At 35.0% G+C, this 27,640-nt stretch overlaps 1 protein-coding gene across 7 annotated transcripts in view; it reads left to right on the forward strand.

The window, feature by feature from the left end:
- The window catches only part of ATRNL1 (attractin like 1), a 489,972-nt gene that overhangs the window by 100,655 nt on the left and 361,677 nt on the right, over positions 1 to 27,640 (forward strand). For all 7 annotated transcript variants that reach the window (XM_035329979.1, XM_035329982.1, XM_035329977.1 and 4 more), the window contains exons 14-17: positions 7,225 to 7,357; positions 8,673 to 8,854; positions 20,971 to 21,184; positions 23,576 to 23,764. In XM_035329979.1, coding sequence (XP_035185870.1) covers positions 7,225 to 7,357; positions 8,673 to 8,854; positions 20,971 to 21,184; positions 23,576 to 23,764 — 718 coding nt within the window. The remainder of the gene's footprint in view (positions 1 to 7,224; positions 7,358 to 8,672; positions 8,855 to 20,970; positions 21,185 to 23,575; positions 23,765 to 27,640) is intronic.

Genomic DNA, 27,640 nt, shown 5'->3' on the forward strand with positions numbered 1-27,640 from the left:
GATGGTACTGTGGGGTAACAAGCTGAGGACTCAGGAATACCACGAAGAGAAACTCCCTTTTTGCAGCTGTGCAGAGTCCTTGATTTATTGCTTAGATCATAGAACATACAGATGAGAAAGACAATAATGTTTCAGAATCCATTGTTTTCTCTCCACTGAAACTGGCCAACATACTGAAGATAAATTGGCAATCAGTTAGGCATTGGCCTGATGGTCATGGATGTTTGCAAAGCAGTGACTGTTCGGCTGATGGGAAGGGCTATAAAATAGGGAAATTTCCCTGAAATAACTCTGCTGTTTGTGCAGATGGACTTCATAACTAGTACTAACGCACCGATGACACACACTTACCTGCCTATGCTCTCCATCTGATGTGAGTCAGCACGTTAACAGGATGCTCTATTCCACTACTGTGCAGGCACTACTGTGTGGATGATCAAAGTATAGCATAATACTCATATCTAGTGTAATTGTGAGCAGATGCTTTCAATGCCACGTTGTTCTGGAAGCCTGGCTTGTTTCAGCACTAGCAAGCTGGATTTTTTTTTTTTTTTTTTTTTTTTTTTTTTTCCCACAGTAAACACTCAGCTACAAGGAATATATGTACGTACTATAATCTTAATTGACCTATCGTACCTGGTGAGAATGTTGAGGGACAAAGGCTTATTCTGTCTTATCCAAGTGGGAAAATTGACTTAAAATATGTGGAATGGGTCATGATGGTACTGAAATTTGTCTTAGGCTAGTGAGCAGATTGGACAGAATGCTAACTATAGTGCCTTGTCACTTTTTTTTTTAAACTACTAAATGGATGTATTAGAGATTGTGTCTGTTATAATAAAAATTTTGAAGGTTGTCTTGAGAAATTGAGCCATTGAAATTTCCCAGACTGATTACAGTGGTTTTACATAGTGCTCTGAATTTATTCTGTAGTCATATGTAATGCTTGTATGCAAAATAAAAAATGATATTTCATTTTTATCTTTGTTACTGATGAATGCTACAAATGGCAGGATCACTTACTCTCGCAAGATCACTTACTCTCCCTTGGTTCAAAAATGTGCAAGTACACATACGGGTTTCCTACAGGGGCTGAAGTGATTTATAATCTCATTAATACTACAAACTTAAAGTACAGACTTCATGAAATATGTCATACTAATCTCTGCATAACCTCCTCTTGCAAGCTGTTCCATGGACAATTGCATCCAGTGCAACTATGGATTTTTAAACAGGAGTATTATGACTTGTGAAACCTAATAGGATTGCATGTGCGTTCCTCAAAGTGCAGCATACCTCCCTTTTGTAAAACTATAGGAAATAGCTTTCTTCTTTATCTTCTCTGTTTCACATCTTCATTCTGTTTCCCTCAAAAACCAAACAAACAAAGTATGTCCTGCTTGTGATTTTTGTGGTTATCTGATTTTTGTGGAGTAGATTGTATTGACTTTTACCAGTAGTTCACTGGTCGTTGCATTGATCTCTCATTTCGACACTTTTCGCTTGTACTGTCTGATATCCTAAGTGTCTTCCTGGTCCTCAGTGATTCTAATGTGTTTTGCCTATTTTTTGATAAAGGAAGATGATGATGTAGGAATGATTAATTTTTTATGAAGCTTTATTCACTTTACACTTCTGCATATGAAAAACTTTATCTTGCATACTGTAGCAGAGATACTCACTGATTATGTTCAGAAAACTGATTGTATTCATATTCTATAATGGAAATATTCTAAAATAAATCCTGTTAATTTTACAATTTTACTTTCAAATCGTTAAAAACCAGGTCTTTGGTGGAAAGATTTATTTTTGAGTTCTGTATCTTCATATGGTGTCATTTTACTTGAAGTAGTAACACTGAAGAGTAAGCAAACAATTGGTCTGCTCCTCAGGGGGGAGCTATCCTGTGAAAACCATCTTTTTGTAACTTGTGACAAATAAAATGGACAGAGACTGAAAAGTGTTTGCCAGCTGCAACAAAAGGCAAAGCTTCCTTTACTGAGAAGGAGAGGAGATGGCCTGAATTTTAGAGTAATTATTTTATTTTATTTTATTTATTTATTTATTTATTTTTACTCTTCAGAAATAGAGCAAAATAATGCATGATAAAGTGGTGGAGACCCTTAACATATTAAGAGAGTAATCATTTGTAAGGGCAGTATTATAGCAAGTCAGTGTGGCCATGAAGCTGGTTTATTTTTGTAGTTGTACTTTTCACACACCTGTAGGCACACACAAAAACTGTAAATGCATTGAAGCCTTGAAAGTGCTAGAATCCCTCCTGCTTGCCAGTCTTCTTTAAGCTATGTGCTTGTGAAAGAGGAGGGTGAGCTGGGTTTGGGTAAGTGCCATGACACTTTCACTTGAGATCAGCTCAAGTGCTGCTAGGCTTATATGCTAAAAATCTTGAAAATATCAAAGTATGCATGTAGGATATTACCAGACAATATGTTGAATTATTTTTAATATTTAAATTGTAAAAGAATTTTGAAGGCATGGTTTTCCCTTCCCTGTCTTTTTTTTTTAAACTTTTTCTTCACCTCAGTCCATCTCCTCTCTCACCCCATTAATTGGGAAACAATGGGAAATGCTTGCACTAGTTCCATATCAAAACAAATTAGTTTTGCTTCTTTAGATCCTCTTTCCCTTTCCTGTCTCCACACCAAACTTCATTTCAGATATAAAGTCCTGAAAAGTAGGCTTAAGGAATTAACAAGAAATGGCTTCCTTCTGTCCTTGCTTTTGTTGTACTTCTCTACAGTAAAAGTCGAAGCAGTCACTGCAGACAGGATAGCTGTAGCGATATGCTGCACTGTTTTTCTACTGTGTTGCATATAATCCTTCAGTTTATAGGAATTTTAACTGCCCACACTAAAAGTTTGCAATTAAAGTAACTTATTCCCATGTTACTTATTGTAGAATTGAAACGCAGCAGTAATGTAACGCCAGTCTTAACGTGAAAAATGTTTTCACTGTTGGTTGAAAGTAAATGCTTTCCTTTCAAAACCATACAAGTCCCTGGAAAAATGTGAAAAGGAAGACTTTCTGTATAAAATTTCATCTCTTATTCTGCAACCTTACATAGTTAAGCTTATTAAAATACCTACGTTTTACTGTAACAAACAGCACACATAAGGGAGGCTGACTAATTGGAAAACAAAAACAATAGGGATGAAGAACACAAGGCAGGAGCACATGTATGTAACACTTCTGGTCAGAGTACACTTAGAGATGCATCTTTTCAGGTGAAGTGCTTGGGTTTTACTTGTCTGGGGGGAAGGTGATGGGAAAAAGCATAGCTGAGGTACTCTTGCATCCAGTCTGCATGGCATTTTTGCTTGTGGCTACAAGGGGGATGTCTTCCTTCTGTAACTGTGGCCAACCTGCACCTCTGTCTCCAGTAGCAGTCTCTGAATCTCATTTGTCAGTCTCCACATATTCAATATAATAAAGCCTCAGTAGATGTAAGTAACCTAAATACAGACCAAATTGTTATTATTTTGTATCTGAGTGTGGCAACGTAAAATAAATGTTTTGGAACCCATGGAAGAGATGATAAAGAGCCTCTTGTTGAGGGATGGAGGGTACTATAGGATGCTTCAAAGAGAAGTGTAATCCTGCATTGTTAACTGTTTCTACACAATAACTTCAAGGCAAGAATCATTTTATTTTTGCAATGTTTGCACAGCTTCCAGAAGGATGACATCCTCTTTCAAGTTGGGAGCTTGTAGAAGCTACGCTAGTACCAATAATAATAATAATCACAGCGATCTACCTACGTAAGAGGAATTTAAAGAACAGCCAAGGGGGTAATATTGTATGAAGTGGGAGAAGAAATTATGAATACAGGAAAAAGGTAAATTTAAGACAGGAGCACCCAGTACTAAAATATGGCAGTAGATTCAGAGAAGTAGTAGCAAATATATTTGATAATTTATAATTACACAAGATTATATTGTTATTCTGAAAAATCCAGGAGGAGAAAAGAGAGCTACATCATTTAATAGTAATTTCTGAAATTCTAAGGTAACCTACTGTAATATTTTCATTCTAGAGTAGATATGCAGAAAATCACAGCAGTTCAAAGTCTGTCTATATACCACCATATCAAGATCAGTGCTGAAAAATCTAAGTAAATCAGATGTAAATGGGAAACTTACATATAAAAATTTCCCAATACTTTGGAGTGTAAACATTATAAATATCCTACAGCAATATAGAAGTTCAGTAACAGATGGGCTGTCATATTTCTGAATTTCATTGGCTTTGGTAGCTTAAGTTATGGCCTTAATATTGTGTTAATATGAATTACCTATTGGATTCACATCTACATTGAACTAATGAGATTTTCAGACAAGCAATGTTTAAATTGGATTTAAGGGAAATAAGTGCTGGGAATAAGGGAATACAACAGAGAACATTATTACAGAGTAGTCACTAGTACTTTGGATTTTATTTTAAACCTTAAATAACCAGCACGCAACAAGCTTCATGATTAGAAAGTAATAGAACAGATATCTTGGTTTAGTTGGAAAATTGTAATCTGTTTATATATGATGTTACTAAAGAATATATATATTTCAAAAACAATCTGAATGCTCAAGGATTTTGACAATGCCATAATGTGTTAAAAGTGAATGTTAGTTGAGTATATGAGCAGATGGTGCTTACTTGTGCTTTGAAGTTCATTTTAAAGCATCACTCAGGCAGTTTTGTGCATCGCTGAGTGAAACTACATGTGGGTTTGTACCAGAGGTTTGGTGTGTTTTACTGTCTGTATGCATTTATGGATCTAGATAGATTCCCTGTTACTTTGCAGAATTACCTTTGGCTTTTTTTTCTTAATGTGGTGTAGATGCCTGCTTCTAGAACACTTTATCTATTTCTTCTCTTTGCTTCACAGTAGCCTTTCTTATAGATCAGAAAAATAACGAGTACCTTTCATGTTATGCTCGCTGATGGGCAACCCATCCGATAAAGGCACCAAACAAGTCCCTAAACAGCAGTGTTCTTCATCAGTCATGAAGCTGGTCCTCTATAAGATTGAAAATTCATTTTAACAATTGTATAATTTCAGGAATTAAGCTGAAACAAAGCCAAGAAAAGCCCACCTTTATTTTATTTATTTTTACTCTCGCTGCAGTAGGTTGTTGCCCTGTTGTCATCATTCCAGTACCAGGAGGTGTGTAACTTATTGTCTTATTGCCCCTTTAGATGTGCTTTATCTTTTTTTCAGATTATTAGAAAAGAAAGTAAAGAAAATTGTAAAGTGAACCATACATATGCCATCCAATTGCAATACGTTTTTGATAATAAGCATGAATTGTTGATAAGGACAGAAAATACTTCTAAAGTATTCTTTTGCTGTTGTCTGGGTTTATCACACAGGAGGGACACATCTAGCTAAATAACTGAAATCTGAAGAAAAAAAAGTAATTAAATTGTCAAAATACATTTCTATTATAGAAGATACATATGTAACTGCTTATAAGTGTGAACTGACATTTGACAAATGAGCGAGTTTATGTAAAATCATTGGGTACCTGAAAGCCTGAGCTTGAGCTTGCTTTGAAGTCTTTAAGATATATTTTGATGTTACTTTAGTTGGGTTGTTTGATGCATTGTTTAGCTGTGACTTTTACCAAAATAAGCTATTCCAACATAATGGTTCTTTGTTTTTGATGAATTACCTTCCTTTGCTCTTTGACATGTCTATAGTAACTTTTTTTTTTTTTCCTTCCCATGAACTAAAACAATTTTTGGTGCCTTTGTTTTATTTTAAATATGTTTATATGTCTATTATGGAAATGCATTTTTATTTGAGTTTGCATATTTTGGTGATTGTGGGAGTGGAGCATCTCTCACGTGAGGAAAGGCTGAGAAAGCTGAGGCTGTTTAGCCTGGAGAAGAGAAAGCTGAGGGGAGGCCGTGTCTGAAGGGAGGGTGTAGAAAGGACAGAGCCAGACCCTTTTCATTGGTGCTCAGTCCCAGGACAAGTGGCAGCAGGCACAAACTGGAACACAAGAAATTCCATCAGAACATGGCTTTTTTACTGTTTGGGTGGCAGAGCCCTGGCAGAGGTTGACCAGAGAGGTTGTGGACTCTCCCTCCTTGGAGATGCTCAAAAGCCTTTGGGATATGGTTCTGGGCAGGTGGCTCTAGGTGCCCTGGTTGAGCAGGGACACTGGTCTGGGTGACTTCCAGAGGTCCCTTCCAACTTCACGTCTGGTTCTGTGATATATAAATGTATAGTATATAGATGTCTTGAATTAGGACATGCTTTTAATTATTTGGAAATGAAGTTAGTTGAGGCAGCCTTACAGATAAACTGATCAGTTGGCTGAAGGTCTTGGGTGGTTTATTAAATAAGTTGTCAGTATTACAACTCAGTTTAAAAGAATGTAGGAAAAAGCAAAGATTATTATTATTATTATTATTATTTTTTTTTTTTTCAAAATGCCTTACTTAGAGAAGAATACTTCAGTTTTCAGGAGAAGAAAAAAATAAAAACCAAAAACAAGCTAAAGGTTTCCTTTTCTTACATCCTGAAGTACCAAAGGAATTGTGTTACTCCTGCTTTTGTCACCACTTGGCAAAATGGTTTCCTGTACATCCTGTAAACTTTATTTACTAGCTATGCTACATACAGACTTGCAATTCAAACTGTAAAATAATAATTTTTGACAAATCTTGAAATTGTTTCCTGTGATCACCTGTAGCTCCTATTTTAATTTGTTTTGCTTGATAAGATAATGTAGAGTGTCGTCTTCTATCTATAGTCACTGAGGTGTAGTTATTTTACAAGCACATCTTACTCGATTTTTTTTAAAGTCTCTGATTGTTTTGCTGCTTAACCTGCGGATAACTTGAGCATGAAATAATTTAGTGAGAACATATCCCTGAACTATCTAAGAAACAGAGATTTATTTGAGGTATTTAAGCTCTTCTAGTTCTCTGTACAGAGAAGTGGCATTTTCAAAGTGCTGTTTGACCCATGCGGAGTCAGTTATGTAGGACAGCTGGGGTGATTTATGCTCTAGAGATGCCTTTCTTGCTCTCCCCCAGCTGACAAGTGAACCTCAGCAAAGAGCTGAAATTAGACCTAGCCTTCAGATGGCTGTGATTTTCTGGGAGGAATCCACCTGCTGTGTATTTCAGTTTTGACTTTTGGTTTGTTGACAGTTTGACGTATAATATGTTGTTGTGTCTGTTTCGTTTTTGTAGTCAGTTAAAAACTACACCAAATGTCATGTGAGAAATGAACAGATCTGCAATAAACTGACTAGCTGCAAAAGCTGCTCGCTACACCTGAACTGCCAGTGGGACCAGCGGCAGCAGGAGTGCCAGGCCTTACCTGGTAAGGGCTGGGGAGCAGGGATGCTGCTTTTCATAGTGGTCAAAACTGGGTAAATCTTCTCATTTACTTCCAAAGGGTATTTGGTCAATGGGTAGGGCTAGATTTGTTTTATTCATGCTGTTTCTTCCCTCCTGAGTGCACCTGTACAAGGTGAACACGTGTAATTGCATCGTACCAGTTGGTATATCTATGGTACCTTTAATCTTGTTAGGAGAAATAATACTAGGGAATGAATAATGGCAGCTACCTCTGCACAAGCTTGCGACAAGCTCTACCCAGTGGGGATCGCTGAGTGCAGAGCTGAATTGCCATATTGAGTCCTTTACTGTTACATATCCACTGGTGCTGTTGCTTTTGCTGGCTGGAGCTCTACCATATAAATTATACTTCAATTATACTTCAATTTTGCTGTGCAGGTATGGCCTAAGATCTAGTTCCTTGATTGCCTAACGTTGGTAATGTTGGAAGCAGTGAATATTAAAATGGTAATATAAGATATTCTCACAAGGTGAATGTTAACATTCTGAATAATATTTATTTGGTCATTCATATTCATAACTACACATATGCAGTTAGATACCGAAACCTTTCCCATTTGATCTTTATGTCCAGCTGAAGTTAATGAACACCATTTTTTCTCTGAAATTATTCTTTAACTAACTTTAATCAATTTATTATATGCAGTTTTAAACTGCATTTGTGAGCTTTGTATGAAGATTAACTATAAGAATTGTTCTGAATTATTTACTCATATTTTGGTAGTTCTATGCATTTGAGTAATACTGAAATATGTTGAAGAGGAAATACTTTTTAAGATGTTATCAATATTTCCTATCATTCTGACTACGTTTATGTGTAGGATAAAGCAAGATATGTTACATTTTTGATCTCTTAATTCTAGGATAATTGTTTTCAGATTTTTGAAATTTAAATTAAAAAAAGTAAACTGATTGTCACAGTACTATTAATTATATACATAATGTAATCTTTAATGTGTAGGTGTGCTCAGATCTGAATACAGAGGAATAGCATAATAATATTACGCTGAAAATAAGTGTATACATTATAAATATTTCAATAAATTATTAAAAGTTTATTTTCATAAAAATACATTATTGCTGTAATTAAAACATTAAATATTGTATTACTCGCTGTTTTAGATTCTTTTTTTTTTTTTTTTCTATGTGACTTGAAAATGGAAACTGAGTATTGGGTTATATTTTGAACTGCTATTTCAACAAGATAAAATTCATACTTTCTTAGATTTTCATAAAGTTTTTTCAAATCAGCTTTAACCATATACTTTTTATGCTAGCTCATCTGTGCGGGGAAGGATGGAGTCATATTGGAGATGCCTGCCTCCGCATAAATTCTAGTCGTGAAAGCTATGACAATGCCAAACTGTATTGCTACAATTTAAGTGGGAATCTTGCCTCATTGACAACCTCAAAAGAAGTGGAATTTGTTCTGGATGAGATACAGAAGTATACGCTTCAGGTAACTTGAGTAACTGTAATTGATGTTCATGTGAATTAAATTTGCTGTGAGGAATCTGTTTTAAGGATTTGTCCACAGAGACAGAGGAAAGTGTGTGCCATCATAAGGGCTTGATGACTGCTAAAGATTGATATCAGTGATGTGCAGGATATTAAAGAAAACTCACGTTTAAGCCTAATGGCACAGCAGTTCACAAATGTTTATCCTTACTTGGTGTAACTGTTACAGGTTGCTGTGTAAAAATGACTTTCAAGAGATGACTTGAGAGGAATGGCTAGAACAGTGATTTGAGGAATCCTAGCCCTTTTCAACACGCTGTGACAGCAAGAATCAAAACAAGACAAAATAATTTTCACTGTAACACAGAAAAAAAATCCTGGCTTTCATATCAGTATAAGTAAAACTGTAAAACTTTGTTTTCATGCAGAACAGTCATTGAAGTTGCAGCTATGTGAGGAGGCTTCTGTCAGCCCCTATGAGAATGTTGCTTTTAATTGCCCCTGCAGTTATTCTTACTGTATATGAAATGCATTTCCTTCTTTTAAGTTGTAGTCAGATGTGGACGTTACTATTACAGTGCTAAATTATTTTAAAAAAAGAGAAGTAGGATAAACTCAGGTGCCTGAAAAGACCATTATTAAAGTTGGATATGAAAAATCTCTGGAAGTTAGTGGTGGACCCTGTCTCCATGAAATTGTAACTTAATGTTTTAACACCATTGAAATAGATGCTTTTCCCCAACGCATCTAGGAAAGGTATTAAAAAACAAACAACAAAAAAATAAAACAACAACAAAAGATCAGCAAGCACAGCAGTTTCCTCTAATACTCTAAATGTGTTTAATGTTTTTAAATCTTGTTATCATATTGCAATAATAATAGTCTATGGACAAGAGGAGGTCTGTGGGAGTGTGCAGCATGCCGTGAAGGGCAATTTCTTTGGCCCAACAGAGAACTTAAGGCTTTTGGTGCTGCTTCCATGCAGCGTCCATGCATTGTTTCTGTCCGTGGCAGGGGAATTGGAATTAGACAGTCTTTAAGGTCTCTTCCAGCCCAAACCATTCAGTGATTCTCTGGCGATTCTATATTCAAGGCAGAATTGTTTTATCTGTCTGCTACCTCTGAAGTGATTGACAGTGGGATGCTACTTCTGACTGCAATGTCTAGTGAGAAGATAGGAGTGGAATGGGGTTTGAAGAAAGCTTCTTAAAGCCTGTGGGAGTCCCAGACAGTTTTTTCATTTGAATGTTCTCCCACCTCCAGAATGGCTTTCTTTGTTTATTTAACATTATTCACTGTTCTACCGAATGTACATCTACAGGCACATATGTACATATACATAGTATATGTGTGAATGCATGTGCGCATATGTACACATACGTATGTGCATACGTCTTGTGTACGTTTATGTCAATGTATAAAATAGCTCCATTTCATTTCTGTTAAAAGTAGATGTACGTTAGCTGAAAGCCTGTGGATAAAGCAAATACTTTTGGTGGATGATGAACACCATTTAAATTTGCTTTGAATTATATGGACTTCTGTAATTAATATCCCTTATGTAGAAATTAATGGTACCTCATAGAGGCTTTTTCCCTGTACTAACTGCTTAAATCAGTACGAGACAAAGTACATCTGTTTTCCCTGTCTGGGCCTTAGCTGCCTTGGAATTACATTGCTGTAATGTGCTCTGTTAAGGAATGCTGAGGGGCGGTCCTCATCTCTTTGCTTACAGGTAGCTTGGAATATAGCAGCTTTTTCATTAAGTGTCTGGTTGTACTGGGAGTCTGTAGAGTCAGTGATCAACTATGTCAGCTGTTTGGGGAATTGCTCTGATACTTCAAGATTCTGGTTTATTCTGACTTTTCAGGCTCAACACCTTCAGATGTTCAGATTACAGCACCTGTTCACACACTGTTGTCCTGGAAATGCAGTCAGGAGCAGCCTATGTTCATAGTTCAGGCATAGTATATAGTTCAGACAGTATAAAAGAGTGCAATCACGGACACAGCCACAGTATCAGTGAAAACGTCAAAGCCCCTGATAATGTCATGTCACGTGAAAGGTGCATGTTTCCGTGCCCCTTCATCTGACACAGGCTGCAAACAGTGGAGGACAAGGAGGTACTAAGGATATGTAGCTCCCTGCTCTGGAAACCTCTGTCTCCATATGTATCTGGTATGTGGGATCAGAGGGGCACTGATGAGCTGTACATGTAGCATGTGGGAATGCCCTGCACAGCAGCAACAGAATTAATAAAGAGCTAATTATCTTTCTATGATAATGGTGGGGGAAGGAGGTGGTTAAAAATGTCTACATGCCTCTGGCAAATACAGGAATCTGTCACCAGGATATTCTTGAGGAATATGATCCATATCAATCTCTTAATTGTTGAACAACAGAGGGGAAGTTGAAGATTAATTATCTGTCCATGGGTGATAAGGTGCAGATTTTTTTTTAGTAATTAAATGTTCAAATGCTGACTGCTGTGTTATTTAAACCCACCTACATCATGGATACATGCATCTAAACTAGCTCCATGTATATCCTAAAGTTATCAAATGGACAGGATGTCTTAACAGAACAAGAGGCAATGCAAACAAATCATTTCATATCAGCAAAGGACATTTTAAAAAGTGTATGTTTTGGTTTCTAGAAGATACAACATTTCCCTGATTGCATAGCAAGACTATTTTCTAAGTAGCTTAGGATTTTACAATCGGGGAATATTAAAGGTAATTATGAATAATAATACAACTTATATCAAGCTAGTCTGTGATTTGCAAAATTCTTACATTGCAAATGAATTGAGAAACCTGCAGAGGAAATAGCAGTCAAAGATTGCCTTTGTGTTATATTAAATCTGAATGCAAGAGTTTAGACATATGCTATGAATCAAAATAATCTATATTATCTTTTTCAGTATTCCATTTTGAGAAGGAGACACAACTGTATGTTATATACTTAAGCTTCTTTCAATAAATGTAGGACCTGGACAGAGCATTTTTTCCCTAGAAACACAAGTGTTTTTTTTATTTATTATTATTATTATTATTATTTGCTAATAGAGGAGAGACAGAAGTAATTCTTTCATGCCAGAAGATCTCTCCTGACATTGTACTTACTGCAACCTTGAAATGTGTTCCCTCTGTCCACTCTTGGAGGTTACATAATGTTAAAAATGTAATTGAAATCAAAACGACAAAATCACAAACGGCAGTGATTTGTCTAGTTACTTGTCATGTCATTCTTCCTCCCTCTCTCCCCCCAGGATTCCTACTGAAATACTGCATAGCAGGCCCTCAAATCTAACAGTGTGCTCAACTATTGATATGATTGATATTACCTGACTGAGGTAATGTCTTGAGATGTAGCTTTTTTTTTTTTTTTTTTTTTTAATGTTTCAGAGCTTAGAACTTCTGCAAGGTGACATCCTGCTGTGTGTATCTTTATTTAAGTATGTCCTGGGCCACTGTAGTGATATAAATTTCAAGTTACCTCACATACGGTTTATGCAATTGTAGACAAATATATTCACTTCCAAGGTATATCTTGGGTTAAGCAATCGTTTAGTTATCAGGATTTTTAATGAAATGCTACCAAGATTAATGCTGTTTTTCAGTTACATTTAAAGGAAAAAATACATATACTTTCCATCATATCTGTCCAGTTGGATTCTGTGCAAGACAGCCTAAATGTGTTATCGGTTTGACAGAGCTCTCTGAAATTTTGCTTGATTTTCTTTTGTCTGCCTTTTCCTCTCAAACTGCAATCATGATGATTTAAGGTGTAAGATTTCATTTTAGATGGCTTGTGACTGTAACAGATGGTGGTGTGGAGTTCACAAATGTAGTCAGAGCATCTGTGAGGTGAGCACCATACCTTAATCTGAAGTATCTATGGTGGAGTTTGACTAGTAAGGTTAATATCAGAGGCTTTAAAATCTTTCTCCTGTGTGGAACAAAAGCTTTCAGGATTAGGGAATGAGTCAGAGTGACATTTGGAAGTGAGGATATGGATCTATTTTTATCTTTACTTTATTTGATATTCTTGTACTGAGAAAAGACGAAAAACTTTGGCAGCTTCTGTGTATTTTAAAAACTGTTAAAATATTATTAATAAATACTACAGCCTGGAAGGACTTAAAAATTCTTTATTTTTCATAGAAACAACGTGGGGCTTTGTAGACTGTTTTGTAATAAAAAGTCTGTGTTCTGGGACAAATTTAGTAACATTTCTCCATTAGATTTAGAATAATACAAAACACTGATGTTTAGAAAGATTCAGAGGGAGGAGGTTGCTATTGTCTATACCTCCTGTCAAGATCTTATTGTGTATCAATATTTTCTCTTAATTCCAGTACTAAATTGGAAATCAATAATTGCCTCCTTTTAAAGAATAAGGATAAAGTTAATTCGATACTAAAGAAAGCAACAATATGAAGACCTTTGTAGTGTGAAGTCAAAACACTGTTGAATTTGGAACTATATTCTAAAACAATGACCAACAATTGAATTTCTAATTTGATTTTTTTTTCATTGGAAATAAATGGAATGCATTGAGAGAATATCGAAGTAAACACAACAGATAGACTGAAGATTCCTGTACTAAAACAAAATAATGTTTGATATTTTTCTTTTATGGTACTTTATTGAAATAGTAAGCAAAATTTTATGAAAGGGAAGATTTGATTTTTTGTGTAAAGTAGATAAGAACAACAGCAGTTTAAGATTAATTAATTATTCAATCTAATATCCAAATATATATGTTTTAAATGAGTCTGCTCATTTAAAAGTGCAATTTGTTCCTTTGGGAGTTTGCCTACAACTGTGGAATATAAATCCAAATAAAAAAAATCTTGCTATACTGCAATAAATTCTGAGAGGGTTTGGTTTTGTTGTAGTAAGCATAAACAAAAATGAGAACAGGTTTAAACAAAGCATAACATTATATAAGCTGTTTGCAACTTTTCTTTTAGTTTGCTGTTTACAGGGCTAGGCATCCTTTATAAATCAGACTTCAGTGTAGGTTGGAGTTAATTAGTGAGCTTTGCGTGGTAGCCTTATTCCTCGTTAGCTCAAAGTATTCTCAGAGGGCTGTATGTTTTTATGGTTTTATTGAAGGTTTGCTTGTAGTGAAGCTGACATCTACTTCCCCCCCCCCCTCCCCCCCCCCGTATGAAATAGTCTCTTTACTACATTTCCTAGCAGTCCCACTTTACTATTGGGTTTGTGGAGATGTAATAAACTCTTCCAGCACTTTACTTCTGTATTGGAGTTGTTACATTGACTGTCCGTTAGCTCATTCTGGATGAGCTGTCTTCCTGCTTTCATGAAATGGGGAGCGCAACTCACTTTGGATGCCTGAAAATAGAACTTGAATTTCCCCCCCAAAATTTACACCTATAAAGAGGAAAACTCAAGGATTTCTAAGCCAAAGTCCTATTTGAATATTAGCTTTAATCTTCTCTGTAGATTGAAGTTCAGAAAGTTGTAGTCTTTTTTCATGCCAGATTTATTTTTTTTAACCATCTTCTCAACAACAAAATATGATAAGAGTGACATAATTAAATGTTATTATGGCCTAATACCTGACTCCCACTACTAGTTATAAATAGATTTAATCATTTGTACCTTTCTCTTCTTTAATGTGTCATTCACTCTATAAATATTTACAAAAAACAAATGTGCAGGTATCTAGCATGGTTAGAATCAACACATACTCGATAATAGAAACACGTCAATGAGGTAGTAACTGAAATGGATATAGCTCTCTCTTCATATAGCTCTTATTCTCAATAAGCAGTTTTTCATTGAGAATGATGCAGAAAAGAAGAAAATGAACTTCAACCCCTTCTGAAAATGTGTGGAAATGTGAGCACTAAGGAACAACAGAATTTTCAAGGTTTAATTACATGTTTTTATTTCAGGCCAATGATTTGTCCTAGGGATCAGGGAGCTTAAGTGTTTCTTGAAAAGTTTAAGTTTTGTAACAAGGTCTAATGACACACACATTAGAAAATAAGTCAGAAGCATACTGAGCACTTACAGGACAACTTAATATCCAAAATGAAAGAACCTTATATAAAGGTATAGATAAACTTGGGGATATATATATGTGTATACATATATATTGTAAGAAATGTATTACTCCTCAGCAATTACCATTAATATGAAACAACAGAATTATAAGCCTCAGTAGTAGTTGGCTATTCAGTAAAGGTAAATTTGCTAACTCACTTGTTTACAGATTATTCAACCCTCATTCAGTTTGTGCTGAGGCAGCAGTAATGCTTGAAATGTCATGATTGTGTTCACTGTAGATCTCAAACCAGCTTAGTCTGACTTTAATTTTGAGTAAAAAGTAGAATTAACATGAAGCATCATCTCTGTAGTTAATGTTACACGATTTTCCTTTCTAATGTATTTCCATAATTACTCCTGTAGAAGAAAATTAAAATGCAATAGTTTAGAAAAAGAATAGAGCACATTTTTAAAGTAAGTGGTGATCAGTATTTAATAATGGCTATAAACTTTCCTGATGTTCAACTAAATAGGACTTTACCACAAAATGACATGAGAAATCCTATAAGTATGTATCGTATGATTGCAATTTTGCTCCCGTTGGATGAAAGTAAAGCCCTGTCCATTAAATTTTCACTGAGTTTAATTCCTAAATCTTTTCCAACTTAGAGCAAAGGTTGATTTCTCACTTAAAAAGTGTTTTGGCAAGTTTTCACCAATGATATAAAAGATAAAAAAGCATATAAAGTTCTATAAAAATGGTTAATTCTTAATGAGTATTTCAAGCCTAATTGTATGGCTTGTTAAGACTGGTTGTAAGTTTTAAAAACTGTCCTAGGAAGAAACAGATGAGGGGAGAATAATTTCTAGAGAATAGTTCGAAATTTTAGATTATATAGTGGGATAAAGCTATGGATTATAACTTTCAAGTACTTGAGATATATTTGATTGCATTCCCCAGTGCAAGGTTAGCAAGACCTATTACAAGCCTTCCCAAGTCAGAGTTGATCATCTGCCGTATATTGCATTGCCTTTGTTTCACTGTGTGTGTATATATATACATATATATATAGTATAAATACATATATACAATATATATATATATATATTACTAAATTATACTTTGATAATTTCTTTATATTTTTCCTCCCCTCCTTTCTTCCTTTACATATTCTCTGAGAACTTATGTAGAATGCTGTAATGCCATGTGGGAAAGCTTGGTTGTTGCTGAGGTGGTTTTAATATGAATTGCTTGTAATATATAACCAGGGTTTTCATAGATAAGTTCTGGAACTTGATTTTTATTTTTATTTTTTATTAATTCCACAATGAAGCATTGCAAAATATATATATATTTTAATCAACTTCTTCATTTCACATTAAAAAAAATCTCCAATGTAATTGAAATAATTTTTGAAAACCTATAAAGAGTAACTATCTGTTTTATATAGTCACAAAACTATTTGTTTTGGTGATTTTTTTTTTTTTTGTGGATGTATCATGATGTAGATGAAAGGCAGCTCTTAGCTTTTTAAGAGAACAGAAAACTTTAATGCTGATATCCAAAGTACTGACAAATCATTGCTTAAGGAAGTAATGGTGTTTTAAAGCTAAAAATTTTAGAGACATAAATGGAAGATCATTCCTTGGAAAAATCTGTGAATCTCAAAATTAAGGTTATGAGCTGGAGCAAATGGTTAGGCTGTTTATTGCCTGTGCAAAATAGCTTTTTCATTACTTAGTAGTAGTAGTAGCAGGCAATAAGGCTCAAGTATTAGGGAACTGAGGACCTCAAATAAGTATTGTGATAGCTAATGTATGAAAATGTAAAACACTTATTTTAAATGCTTTTTTTTTTTTTTTTTCCAATTACTAAGGCATTATCTTTTCGTTGATTATAAAATACACTATTAAAGCAAACATGACAATTAACTTCTGCTGGGTAGAAAATAATTTCAACTGAAACAATTTTAGGTTTTATATGCTAAAAAAAGTAGTAGATATTGCCTGTCTCATGGTTCCATATTCTGAGAAGAGTGGTAGAGCTGAATATCAGTAGAACATGAACAATAAAATTTCCTCCTGGCCTTTTTGTAAGCACTGTATCCCTGAAAATTCACTGGTCTTTCTTTGAATGCTTGTGCATATGTGTATATAACATCTGAAAGCACACCTCTTTTTTACTACCTCTTTGTGAGACTGAAATCTTTATGGATAGCAATATCTGCTTCCATCCTGCATGCCCATTACTGCTTTGTTAATCAAGAGAAGAGAGGGCAGAGTGACCACAGTTTTTATCAAGAGTTTCAGTACTAGCAATAAAACAGAGCTTCAGTGCCATTTGTTTGGCTTCTAAATGACTGAAGGCAGATACACTCCTACATTGGACTAGACTGTCCATTCTCTTCTTGAAAGTTAGAGCACTGCACAGTGTACTTTGCTTTAAGGGATTCTTACACCTTATTTGGAGAAAGCAAGCACTCCCTTCCTTTACTGTCTCTGAGGACTGAAGGAAGAGGAATCTCTAATACAGCTTATAGAAAAATATATTAGCTTTGCTGAAATTAAATGAATTCTGCTAGGAGGCAAGAGCTGAAGTGTGTCTTGCTGAGCTCAGACAGTGAAGGTCTCCAAATGATGGTGTGGCATTCTTACCAGTGCAACACACTGACTACACATTTGGCATTAAAGGGAAATTCTAGCAATGACATGCTTTTGGAGCTTCCATTCACTTCTGTCCACAGTGGACTGGCAACTGTGACATGTGTTAGGTTTTGTAGTTGTTTGAAAAAGTGAGATAGGTACAGTCTATCTCACTTTCTATCTCACCACAGGAGTGGGTTTCCTGGTTGTGTTTTCTGGATGTCTTGAAAGTATACATGCTTCAAGGCCTTGAGGAAGAAAGAATGTCCTCAGAACTCTGAGGAGTAATTTGCTTCCCACTTACATGTAGAGTGAAGCTCATCTGATATTTCCACTGAAGAAGCTAGTATTCTTTAGGAGGAAAATCAAGATGCATTGGGAACTAATTTCATGTCAGCAACTCTTTTGAACAATGGATTTGTACTTTTTTTTTTTTTTTTTTTTTTTTCCTAACAATCTGGTTTTATAACAATATATTTTGAGAGGCTTGGAAAGTATTACCTTGTATCAGTGAGTTGTATCACAGTGAACATTTAGTCTGATTTCCCTCCACCCTATTCCTCTTCAGAAGGATCTTTGGCAAGATATTCAAAGCAAAGAATTTGGTTCCCTACATCCATTTTCATTACCTGAAACAATCACAGAGTTCAAGTTAAGGATGTGTAATTCTCATTATTTCTTAAGTCTGAAGAAGAAACTGAATTGGCATTTGCATTCTGTACCTTTGAAGTCCTTCAGCTGTTTCAAGTACTTCAGGAACTCTGAACTAATGTTCATCACTTTGACAGATAAGGACTAGATATATGCTTTTCTTAAGGAGAAATTAGTTTGTCACAGAACATTGATGATGGCTGCAGGTGACACATGGAAATTCCTGAATTTTCTATTCACTTTTTGCTCTCCCCTGTTGGCTTTTATGCAGCACAGCAGCGGTCTTTTTTCTCTCTCTTTTTTTTTTTTTTTTTTCCTGATAAGCCTTGGTGTTATCAGTATGTAAACTCTGCTATCACCAGCAGTCTTAAACAGTAATCCACCACATCACAGAATTCATGCCACATAATGCAATATTTACTTTAAGCATGTACTTGGAGCATTTTGGTGGCCTACTTCTCAGCTATTTATCATATTTTAATCAGACATTAAAGAATGCTTTGGATAATCTGTTTTTTGGCATCCTAACTATATGCCCAAAGCCACCCAGTGAGCCTGCAAGGTTCAACCGTCTGTGTTTGATAGCATGTTAATCAGCGTTCAGGTCTGTATTTAGATGTGTTACATGAGCAAAGAGCCAAAGATGGTACATATGGAATTTGAGATATCTGACACAATGGCTGTAAGTTGCCCAGATACTGCTGCTGTTCAGAATGATGATGACAGCTGTATGATGACAAGCTGATCATTACTTTTATTTGAAGTATTTCATTTCAGGGGTGCTGCTTTTATCTTCTAAGGCTTTTCTGGCTTTCCTGATCCTCCCTGTGACTTGGTCATCATTTAAGGGTTTCTGAGACACTTTTACTCAAATAGAAAAATTTCCCTCCAAATGTCACTGCTGCCCTGTCAGTTTTCATTATTCGCTTGACATGCTTTTCACCATAACTGGACTATGATCTCTGTTTCCTTTATACTGATGCTGGGGCCAAATAATTTGGCAGTGCATTCAAAATTGCCAGCAATATGTTGAACATTCTCTTGGCTAGAATTTCTCAGCCCCAAAGTAGGCATTCAAGGTTGTTTCAGGTCCATTTGTCAGCAGTATATCCTGCCTACTGAGTAAGCCCTTGACATATTCTGTACAAGCCTGGGTGCATTCTACAGTGGGATGTCTAGAGACAAGCATAAATATTGAAGGTTTTCTAGTGCATGTGGACCATGTACATCTACAGCAATGTAAGCAACTAAATACCAGGTAAAACAGTTGTCTTTTGTGTCATTTTCTAGATGCCCAAATACTACTTTCACTCCCTGCATCATGTTCTTTCTAGTACCTAGAACCTAGGAGCTCTCTCAGACACCTTAAAAGTTGGTCCCCTGGGGTAGCAATGAAGTTGCGAAGCCAATAGAGAAGTGAGATGTGACTGCAGGAGGTGGAACTTTTTCTGGATGTTCTTATTGGTCTTTGAGAGTCTCCAAGAGTGCACCACTCCTTATGGATTAGAACATTTCTTAGTCATTTATTTAAGTGTGTTCTTGCATGTGTAAGTCTGTTGGATGCTGTAGTGGCTTGTTTGATCATGCTCCCAACCAATAGGACAGAAGAAGGAGAGGACACAGGATGTATTTTTAGGAAGGTGAGGAATACTGATCATATTCCTACTGATTTTTTTTTTTTGAAAGTAATTACAGTGGTATTTCTGAAGAAAAAATAATGACCCTTCGTGTTTTCAGTTTCTGCTAATGAGGCAGAGTGAAGAGGTGGAGAATGCTCTGATCAGGTATAAATTTAAGAGCCCTGAAAGATTAAAATTGAGTGGCCAAAGAAGGATGTGAGATCAAGGCTGAAAGATCTGAGAGATGATGGCAGTGACTCCTGATTCACTTGTGAAATGACACATAGATCTTGAACCAAGGCAGGTTACATTTAGGAATATTGTGGTGTTTTGCCCACTTTGGCCTGTAAATTAAATGAGCTGGGAATGTAATTCACAACACATCTACTTTGGTGCTGACAACATCTGTCCTTTGTCTGGCATAGGCTATTGTGTTGTTTGTCTCTGTGGTATTCAGGTGGTATTCACTTACCACCACATACCTGTCACAGCCCTGGTCTCTCTATACCTCTTCTCTATGGTTAAACTGGGGTTCATGAATGCAGCCTGTGAACAGAGATTACATGAAAATTACTGTATCCTGAGATTTTTCAGTGATGGGAGCGAGAGATATATGTAGATTTATCCTGGAGCAGATAAAGGCCTTTGCTTCTCAAAATCTGCTTTTCTGTAGGTAATTGAATAAATCATATGAAATGATAAAAGTGAGTAGAACTAGCGTGATCTGATGTTACTGATCCACCATAATTATTTTTTGAGAATTAATGCTTATTGTAGCATTGTATTAATTACAATGTTATTGTAGTAATGTTGTTGGTAGCAGGGAAATCATTACTAAAGTTATATTGTGTATTTACTGGCATTGAAATTGTGGATGTACCACTTTCATCTGACTCTGAACTGCTGGTAGATGCTGACCAGTATCAGCAACACAGACTTTAAAGGGTAGAATATTTACCTTTATTATTTTTTTCCCCTTAACTTTGATTTCTGTGAAGTGCTCCTAACTTCTGTGTGTTTTATTATCCATATTGGCCTAGCAATTAGTAATCAGTATAGTAGCCACTGGAAAAGAATTACAATTTCATTATGAGCATTCAACCAGGTTTCTAACTCTTTATCAAACAGTATTAATCAGTGTTTAACTAATTATCTCACATTTGTTTCATTCTGCTTCATAGAAAATTTCACCTTGGGTAGGCTTACGCAAGATCAACATCTCCTACTGGGGATGGGATGACATGTCTCCTTTTACAAATACAACTCTGCAATGGCTTCCTGGAGAGCCAAATGACTCTGGCTTCTGTGCATATCTAGAAAGAGCAGAGGTGGCAGGTCTGAAAGCGAATCCATGCACTGCAATGGCAGATGGTCTTGTCTGTGAAAAACCTGTCGGTAAGCAATCTCTTGTACTCAGTTACCGTTACTGTCATGATTAGCAAGCTGTCTGGATTTTCACTTGGCTAAAAGGGATTATTGGGCAATTTGGATTTAAGGAATTACAAAACAAAATTTTACTTCTTATTTTTTGAAAAATGTGCAACTCTAAATAATGATTAATATTCCTAATTTGGAAATATTTATTTGCAGATTAGTTTACATGGCTTGACACCTGCATGACACCAGAAGTCTTATAAGATGGCATTAAATCACTAGTAGTCAGCGACAACAGTAACTGTAGCGTGAAGTGTCTGTGGTGATGTTCAACAAAACTGATGCTGCTAAAACAACTTTTCTTTCTGAATCTCCCTGAACATCATTAAACTTTTCAATGATCTAAAAGACTGAAAAACAAACACAAAATGCTAGGTTCCATCTTGTAGGTTTCTTTGTGTCTGTGGTAGATACTCACTTGTCAGTTCTTGATACTTTGAGAAAGTGGAAAAGGGGATGACTGATGTCCTTCAGTAAGATGGCCCACTAGTGTCTACCCAAAGTGCTTGGAAAGCTGGGAAGCCTTCTCAGCATATGCCCCTTCTTAGGATCCCCCAGTGTAGAAATTGGTAACCAACAAAGGCGACTAGAGTTGCAATCACTCGAGGACATGAGCAGTCCTACACAGGAGCCTAAATATTCTATTTGGTTTGAAGCTGGGTTCTGGCACTTTCAATATTTACTGCATACTGTGTATGTGCTTGCTAGGGGTACTTTTATGTTCTATAGCTTTTAGGATGATAAAGTGTGCTGCTAGAGTTATAGGAGTTGCTTACTCTCCAGATAGCATCACAAATTACATCCAACTTATAATTCTTCTTATTATTTTTTAAGATAGACATTTTTTTTTAGCCTTGCTTTCTCAGGGTTTCTTAAACTATGTTCTTCTCATATCTGCTATTCTTCATTTGCTAACAAGAAGTATGACTGCTGTCTAATCAACCCATGATGTTAGACCCTGGACAATCATGTTATACTTCAAATTAACATTTTTGTGCTCTAATTGTCCCATGTTTCTCTTCATAGCTATGTGGTTAAGCACATGAAACACTTTACGTTTCCTATTAACATTAGTTTTTTTTTTTTTTTTTCATTGTCTGGAAAATAGCTCCATTGTATGTTGATAACCTAACCTATCAGTCTGATATTTTAGCTGTGAAATAGTCAGAGTTCTTTACTTGCATAACCGAAGAGTGATCTTAACAATCTTTTATTTTCTTACAAATAACTCCAAATAGTAATGTAATTTGAAAGTAAACATGTTGTTAATGCCACCTCCATTTCCTATTAATTTTTTTTTTTCATTGTGTTAGTTTTGAGTTAATGATTATTTACCAGATTTTTCTCAGGATAATAAAAGATACTGTCATAATACAAGAGACCTCAGAATATAAAAGATACACTAGGTGGAACACAAGTTTTGTATTTATTATGTAGTGTTTTACAGTTACATCAACATGATACACATCTGTGAATGGTATCAGTTTTTTTTATTATTGTTTTTTATTCTCGTAGTATTTCAGAGACAGTAGAAGTCTAAGTACTTCGACCTTATGAGGATAGATTTTTTCTTGGCCATTTTACATTATTATTATTTTATCTATAATTAAGAACAAATCACAGCTTGAATGCATGCGTAAGTAGGCCAAAACCAGGTTTAGTGATTGGGAGTGCTAAAAAAAGATGGTGAATGAGTTGAGACCTCACCTTGAAATCAAAGAAAATGAGTAGAGTATGCAAATTTTAACTGTTTAAACTAACATACTCTACTAACCTAGAGAAAATGTGGTCTCCGCCTAAAAAAAATAAATAAAAAAGGGATGCACATTGAATAATGTTCCTTTTGTTCCTTTCACTTTGCATTCTAGTGACTTTCATATGTACGCTATAGTGCAAAATTTTAGGAGACAAATAAGTCTTAAGTAAGTAGTGCTAACAAGAACAATAGACCCAGGAATCTATAGTTTACTGTAATTATTATAAAGGTTTGATATGTATTCTACATCATGTATGTGCAAGTAACTAACCTGACCTTAGCAGGCAATAAAAATTACATTTATGATCTTGGTATATAGGTAAGATTGCTGTGATCCTTTTAAATGAAGTATTTTAGAGCTAGTGTATGATTTATACCGAGGATTACTTAATTTCTATAAATGTTTATTGTATTTAAATACTTCACCATTTTGGACCAAACGTTTTATGGCTATTTAAAGTCAAAGTCATCTTTCATTTAAAAAAGGATATTTCTAATGAAACATAATAATAATAAAAACACAAACAAACAAAAAATACAAATTGAGTTTATGTTCAAAATTACTTTTTTTTTTTTTTTTGGTGATTTTCTTTCAGTTAGTCCCAACCAGAATGCAAGACCCTGCAAAAAGCCATGCTCCCTGAGAACAACATGTTCCAACTGTACGAGTAATGGTATGGAATGTATGTGGTGCAGCAGTACTAAACGATGCGTTGATTCAAACGCCTATATAATCTCCTTCCCCTATGGACAATGTCTAGAATGGCAAACTGCCACGTGCTCCCGTAAGTACCTTACTGAACATTTGACTTATTAAATATAATGTTTTAATTTTTGTCCACTCAGAAGAACGCCTATATGATTTAGCACATTCACTAAAGATGAAAACAATTTCAGATGAATGGCATAATAGAGCTACTAATATCAGCTGTCAGCACAGTGCAAGTATTTTTTGTAGATACAGGTGAAATGTTGGTGATTATTTTATGATGAAAAGTATATAGTCCTAGATTATAGGGACTATAGCTATATGGTCTCTGACATATTTAAATGAGACAGTAAAGAAGTGTTTATTGTTTTTAGATAAAAATGCTGTGATTTGTTTCTGTGACTAGCTTTGCTGTATGAAATGATGGCCCTGAGTTAGAACAAAATACTGGTAATTGGAGACATAATGTCTAGACCTTAGATATCACATCTAGGGAGATGAACTGAATTTAGTGTTTTTAAGATTCTTCTGTACATTTTGTTAGCAGAGTCAATGAAGTAAATTTTCCTACCATGCAAAGATAAATCAATGTTATAACAATAGTAATAGTCTTGAGAATACTGTAACACATAGGCAAAACAAATGGTCTTGGTCCTCTGTAAATTCTTCTATTTGCAATTAGTTTATAAAGTCTTGCAAATTGTTTGCCCTTTCCATGGAAGTAGAAAGAATAGTAGACTATTAGGCAGGTAAAAGGAGGAGCAGAAAACTTTTGTCCCATGTGATCAGACTGGGTCAGGTTGTATTGTACAAGATTGAGATGTGCTCATTTCATCGTTTTGAAATAAAAGACAAACGTTTACTTTCTTTGTTAAGCAGCAGAGGTATTCCCCAAATGTCCCTTTTGGAAACACATTTCATCAGAAATTAATCCAATGCCTCTCTAGGAGAAAAAGAAACCTATTCAACATGCCTTTTGGTGTACTTTTCAGCTAATGCTATTTTTTCTGAAGTCTGAACTGGCTGGACCTTGTTAAATTCAGCTCCATGAAGTTCCAGCATGTGTCAGTGCCATAATTCACAGATACTTGAGCAAGCTGCCTGATGCTTTAGATTCTTGTCTCAGTCATGGTCTCTTCAGAAAAATTCCTCAGACATCCTACAGAAGACTGGTTCTTACAATTTTCACAAATTGCTATCCTTAAAGACTTGGTTAAAATATTTTCCACCTGTAAAGGACTCTAATCCAGCGGGACTTGGACTTAATATATAGGATTCCTGAAGCTGACCATCAAAGCCTCATTATTGCTCTTCCTTTTGAGAATCTTTCTAGTGGTTTCTGACATTCTTTCTCTCTCCGTGAGTCTTTTGATACCATAGTCTCTGCAACAATTTATTTGCAGGGTATGCAGGGTATTTTGTGGTAGAATTGATGATGCTGGACAACAAGAAGCAACATGCATCAGGGTCATAATTTGATTATGATTTCATCTAATATATTATTGATACAAAGACAAAGCCTTTTATTTCACCTAAATCTTAAAGGTTAATTAAGAAATTAAGTCATGCCATGTCTGTAATTCATGGATCCATGTCTGGGATCCATTGATACGTTCTAGTCTTAGGATAGAGGATTGGTTTAAAAGGAAAATGAAATGGGCAGTTTTTTCTTTCGCTTGAAATCATCCAAGGACAGTGAAACCTGCAGAGCCTGTATTTCTAACTTAACTGAGACTCCTCTTTCATTCATAGTAATTATAAAGTACAGCCAGTACAATGTTGACCTGTTCTGGTAATATTTCGTGCTGAAATGAAAAATGTAAAATTCAGATATTAATCCAGCTTCTAATGTCCCGGTTCAGTGTGGACAAGAAATAGGGTTTAGTCTTCTAAATCTAGTCATCAGCCGTTGCTTGACTGAAAAATAATAGAAATAAAAGAATAAGTTTTTATTATTTTTCACTTGTCCCATGTATATTTGAAATACTAACACCGTAATTATGTAAAAGTTTCACTCTTTAAACAATCCACTAAGCTTTTTTCCTGTCCTAAAAGGAAAAAAAATTTACAACTTATAAAATTGATAGTGAGTTGTGGCAGAAGATAAGATGATTGAAAATTTGGAGTTAAAATTGAGAGAATGCCACGAGTGATGCTTAGCTTTTTAAAATAGCATATATACATCAGTCTGAATTTGTAATTCTGTTTCTGTGCTTGTGTGGTATTTGTACATCATGCAGATTCTCTTTGTTTGGGGAATACAAAAAAAATGTTTTTAATTTTAACTGTTGTTTTTTTGTCAGGTCTGTAAGATTTTATATTAAATAAGCCAAATGGGATTTGTTGTATGCTGGCTCATCTTTATGAAAGGCAGTTTTGTATCAGAGCATGTTTTCTATTCCACAGATTAAAGCAAAACAAGATTCAGTGTCAATAGGCTTTTTTTTTTTTTTTTTCTTCCCAGAGTTTAAAGCACTGGAGATTTTGCATTAAACAAGAAAATGACTGTACAAATTAAACATGATTCAGACACTGTTTCAGTCTAGATCATGTGAAAATTAGGTAGCTTTATCCTTAACGCTGTTGAGGTAATGAAGTGGATTCCCTTGTCAAGGGGCAATGTTTCTACTTGAAGAATGGAATTCCACTATATCTTTAAAAACAACCAGTCTCCCCCCCTCAAAAAAAAAAAAAAAAAAAAAAGAAACCCACAAACACACCAAGCAACAAAACAAAATAAAACAAAACCAGAAAGAAATACATATGCAGACACAGAAACTGCTTCTGTTCATTGTCTTTTCTTTCGTAAGATTTTATTCTTCTCTTCTATTTCTGTTCATTATTAAGTTTCCACGTTCAGATTGCACCTTTCTTTGGATAGACCCTTGCCCCTTGAACAGTTTTTTTAAAAAAACTGTTAAGTCTGGTGGTTGTTCTTATAGTTCTATCATTATTTGGAGTAAAAGTTACTTGATAATTTTTACAATTTAAATTCTAAACTGGAGCCATGCAATCTTGTATGTACTAGCAGAACCCCCATAATTTCAACATCAGCCATTTTGGGAATCCTGAAAATCCATTTAATTTGATTTAAAATCAGCTGATAAGAGATTACTCACTAGATTTATTTCTTATAAGAAGTAATTATTTGTAGACTCATGGTTGTATTAAGATATTATTTTGACAGTTTTACTTTTTCCGGGTGATGAGAGCTAGCCTTGTGTAGAACTCAGCTTACTTATTTATTAGTCCTGAATTTCCTTCCTTTTCATTTTATTATTATTTTTTTTTTTTCAGAGAAATTCAACTGAAACTTTCCCACACTCATTTTTCTTAAGTATATTTCTTATACTTTCTCCTATGGATTTTCTAAGTCTTTATGGATTCTGTGGCAATTGTCATTGCATATGTTTTTTTTTTTTTTTTTTCATTGTTAAGAGTTTTTTGTTTGAAGAATTTTAAAAAGTTAAAGTGCCTCCACAGCATTATTAGGAAGGATTATCAGGAGGACAAGTGAAATCTGTTTTAAAAAGTAAAAATGTCTCCAAGACCCAAACCAGCTTTACCCTTTTCCTAAGAAATAAGAATTGAGTTTTTAATGGGAAGAAAAGAATTATAAATGAGTCATCATGCTTTACCTAGTTCATTACATCAGATATCAGTTCATTACATCATATATTTCAAAGATTTAACTTATGATAGTGTAGCATCCATTTGAGTGTCCAACAATACTTTAAAATACTTTATATGTAATCTTAGATTATTTATGTCTTCCTGGTAGGACCTTCCTGAAGTTTTTTTAAATATGAGTGTAGTATAAAAAGCTTAACTTTTTTTTAACTCTAACAACACTCTTGAAGATACTAAATTGGTAATTTATTGTTAATAAGAAATGCCAGTAACTTCAAAATATGAATTTTGTTTGGTTCAAAACAGATTTGCTCAAATATGA

Source organism: Oxyura jamaicensis, chromosome 6 (assembly GCF_011077185.1).
Source record: "Oxyura jamaicensis isolate SHBP4307 breed ruddy duck chromosome 6, BPBGC_Ojam_1.0, whole genome shotgun sequence".
In the NCBI taxonomy this organism is placed as follows: Eukaryota; Metazoa; Chordata; class Aves; order Anseriformes; family Anatidae; genus Oxyura; species Oxyura jamaicensis.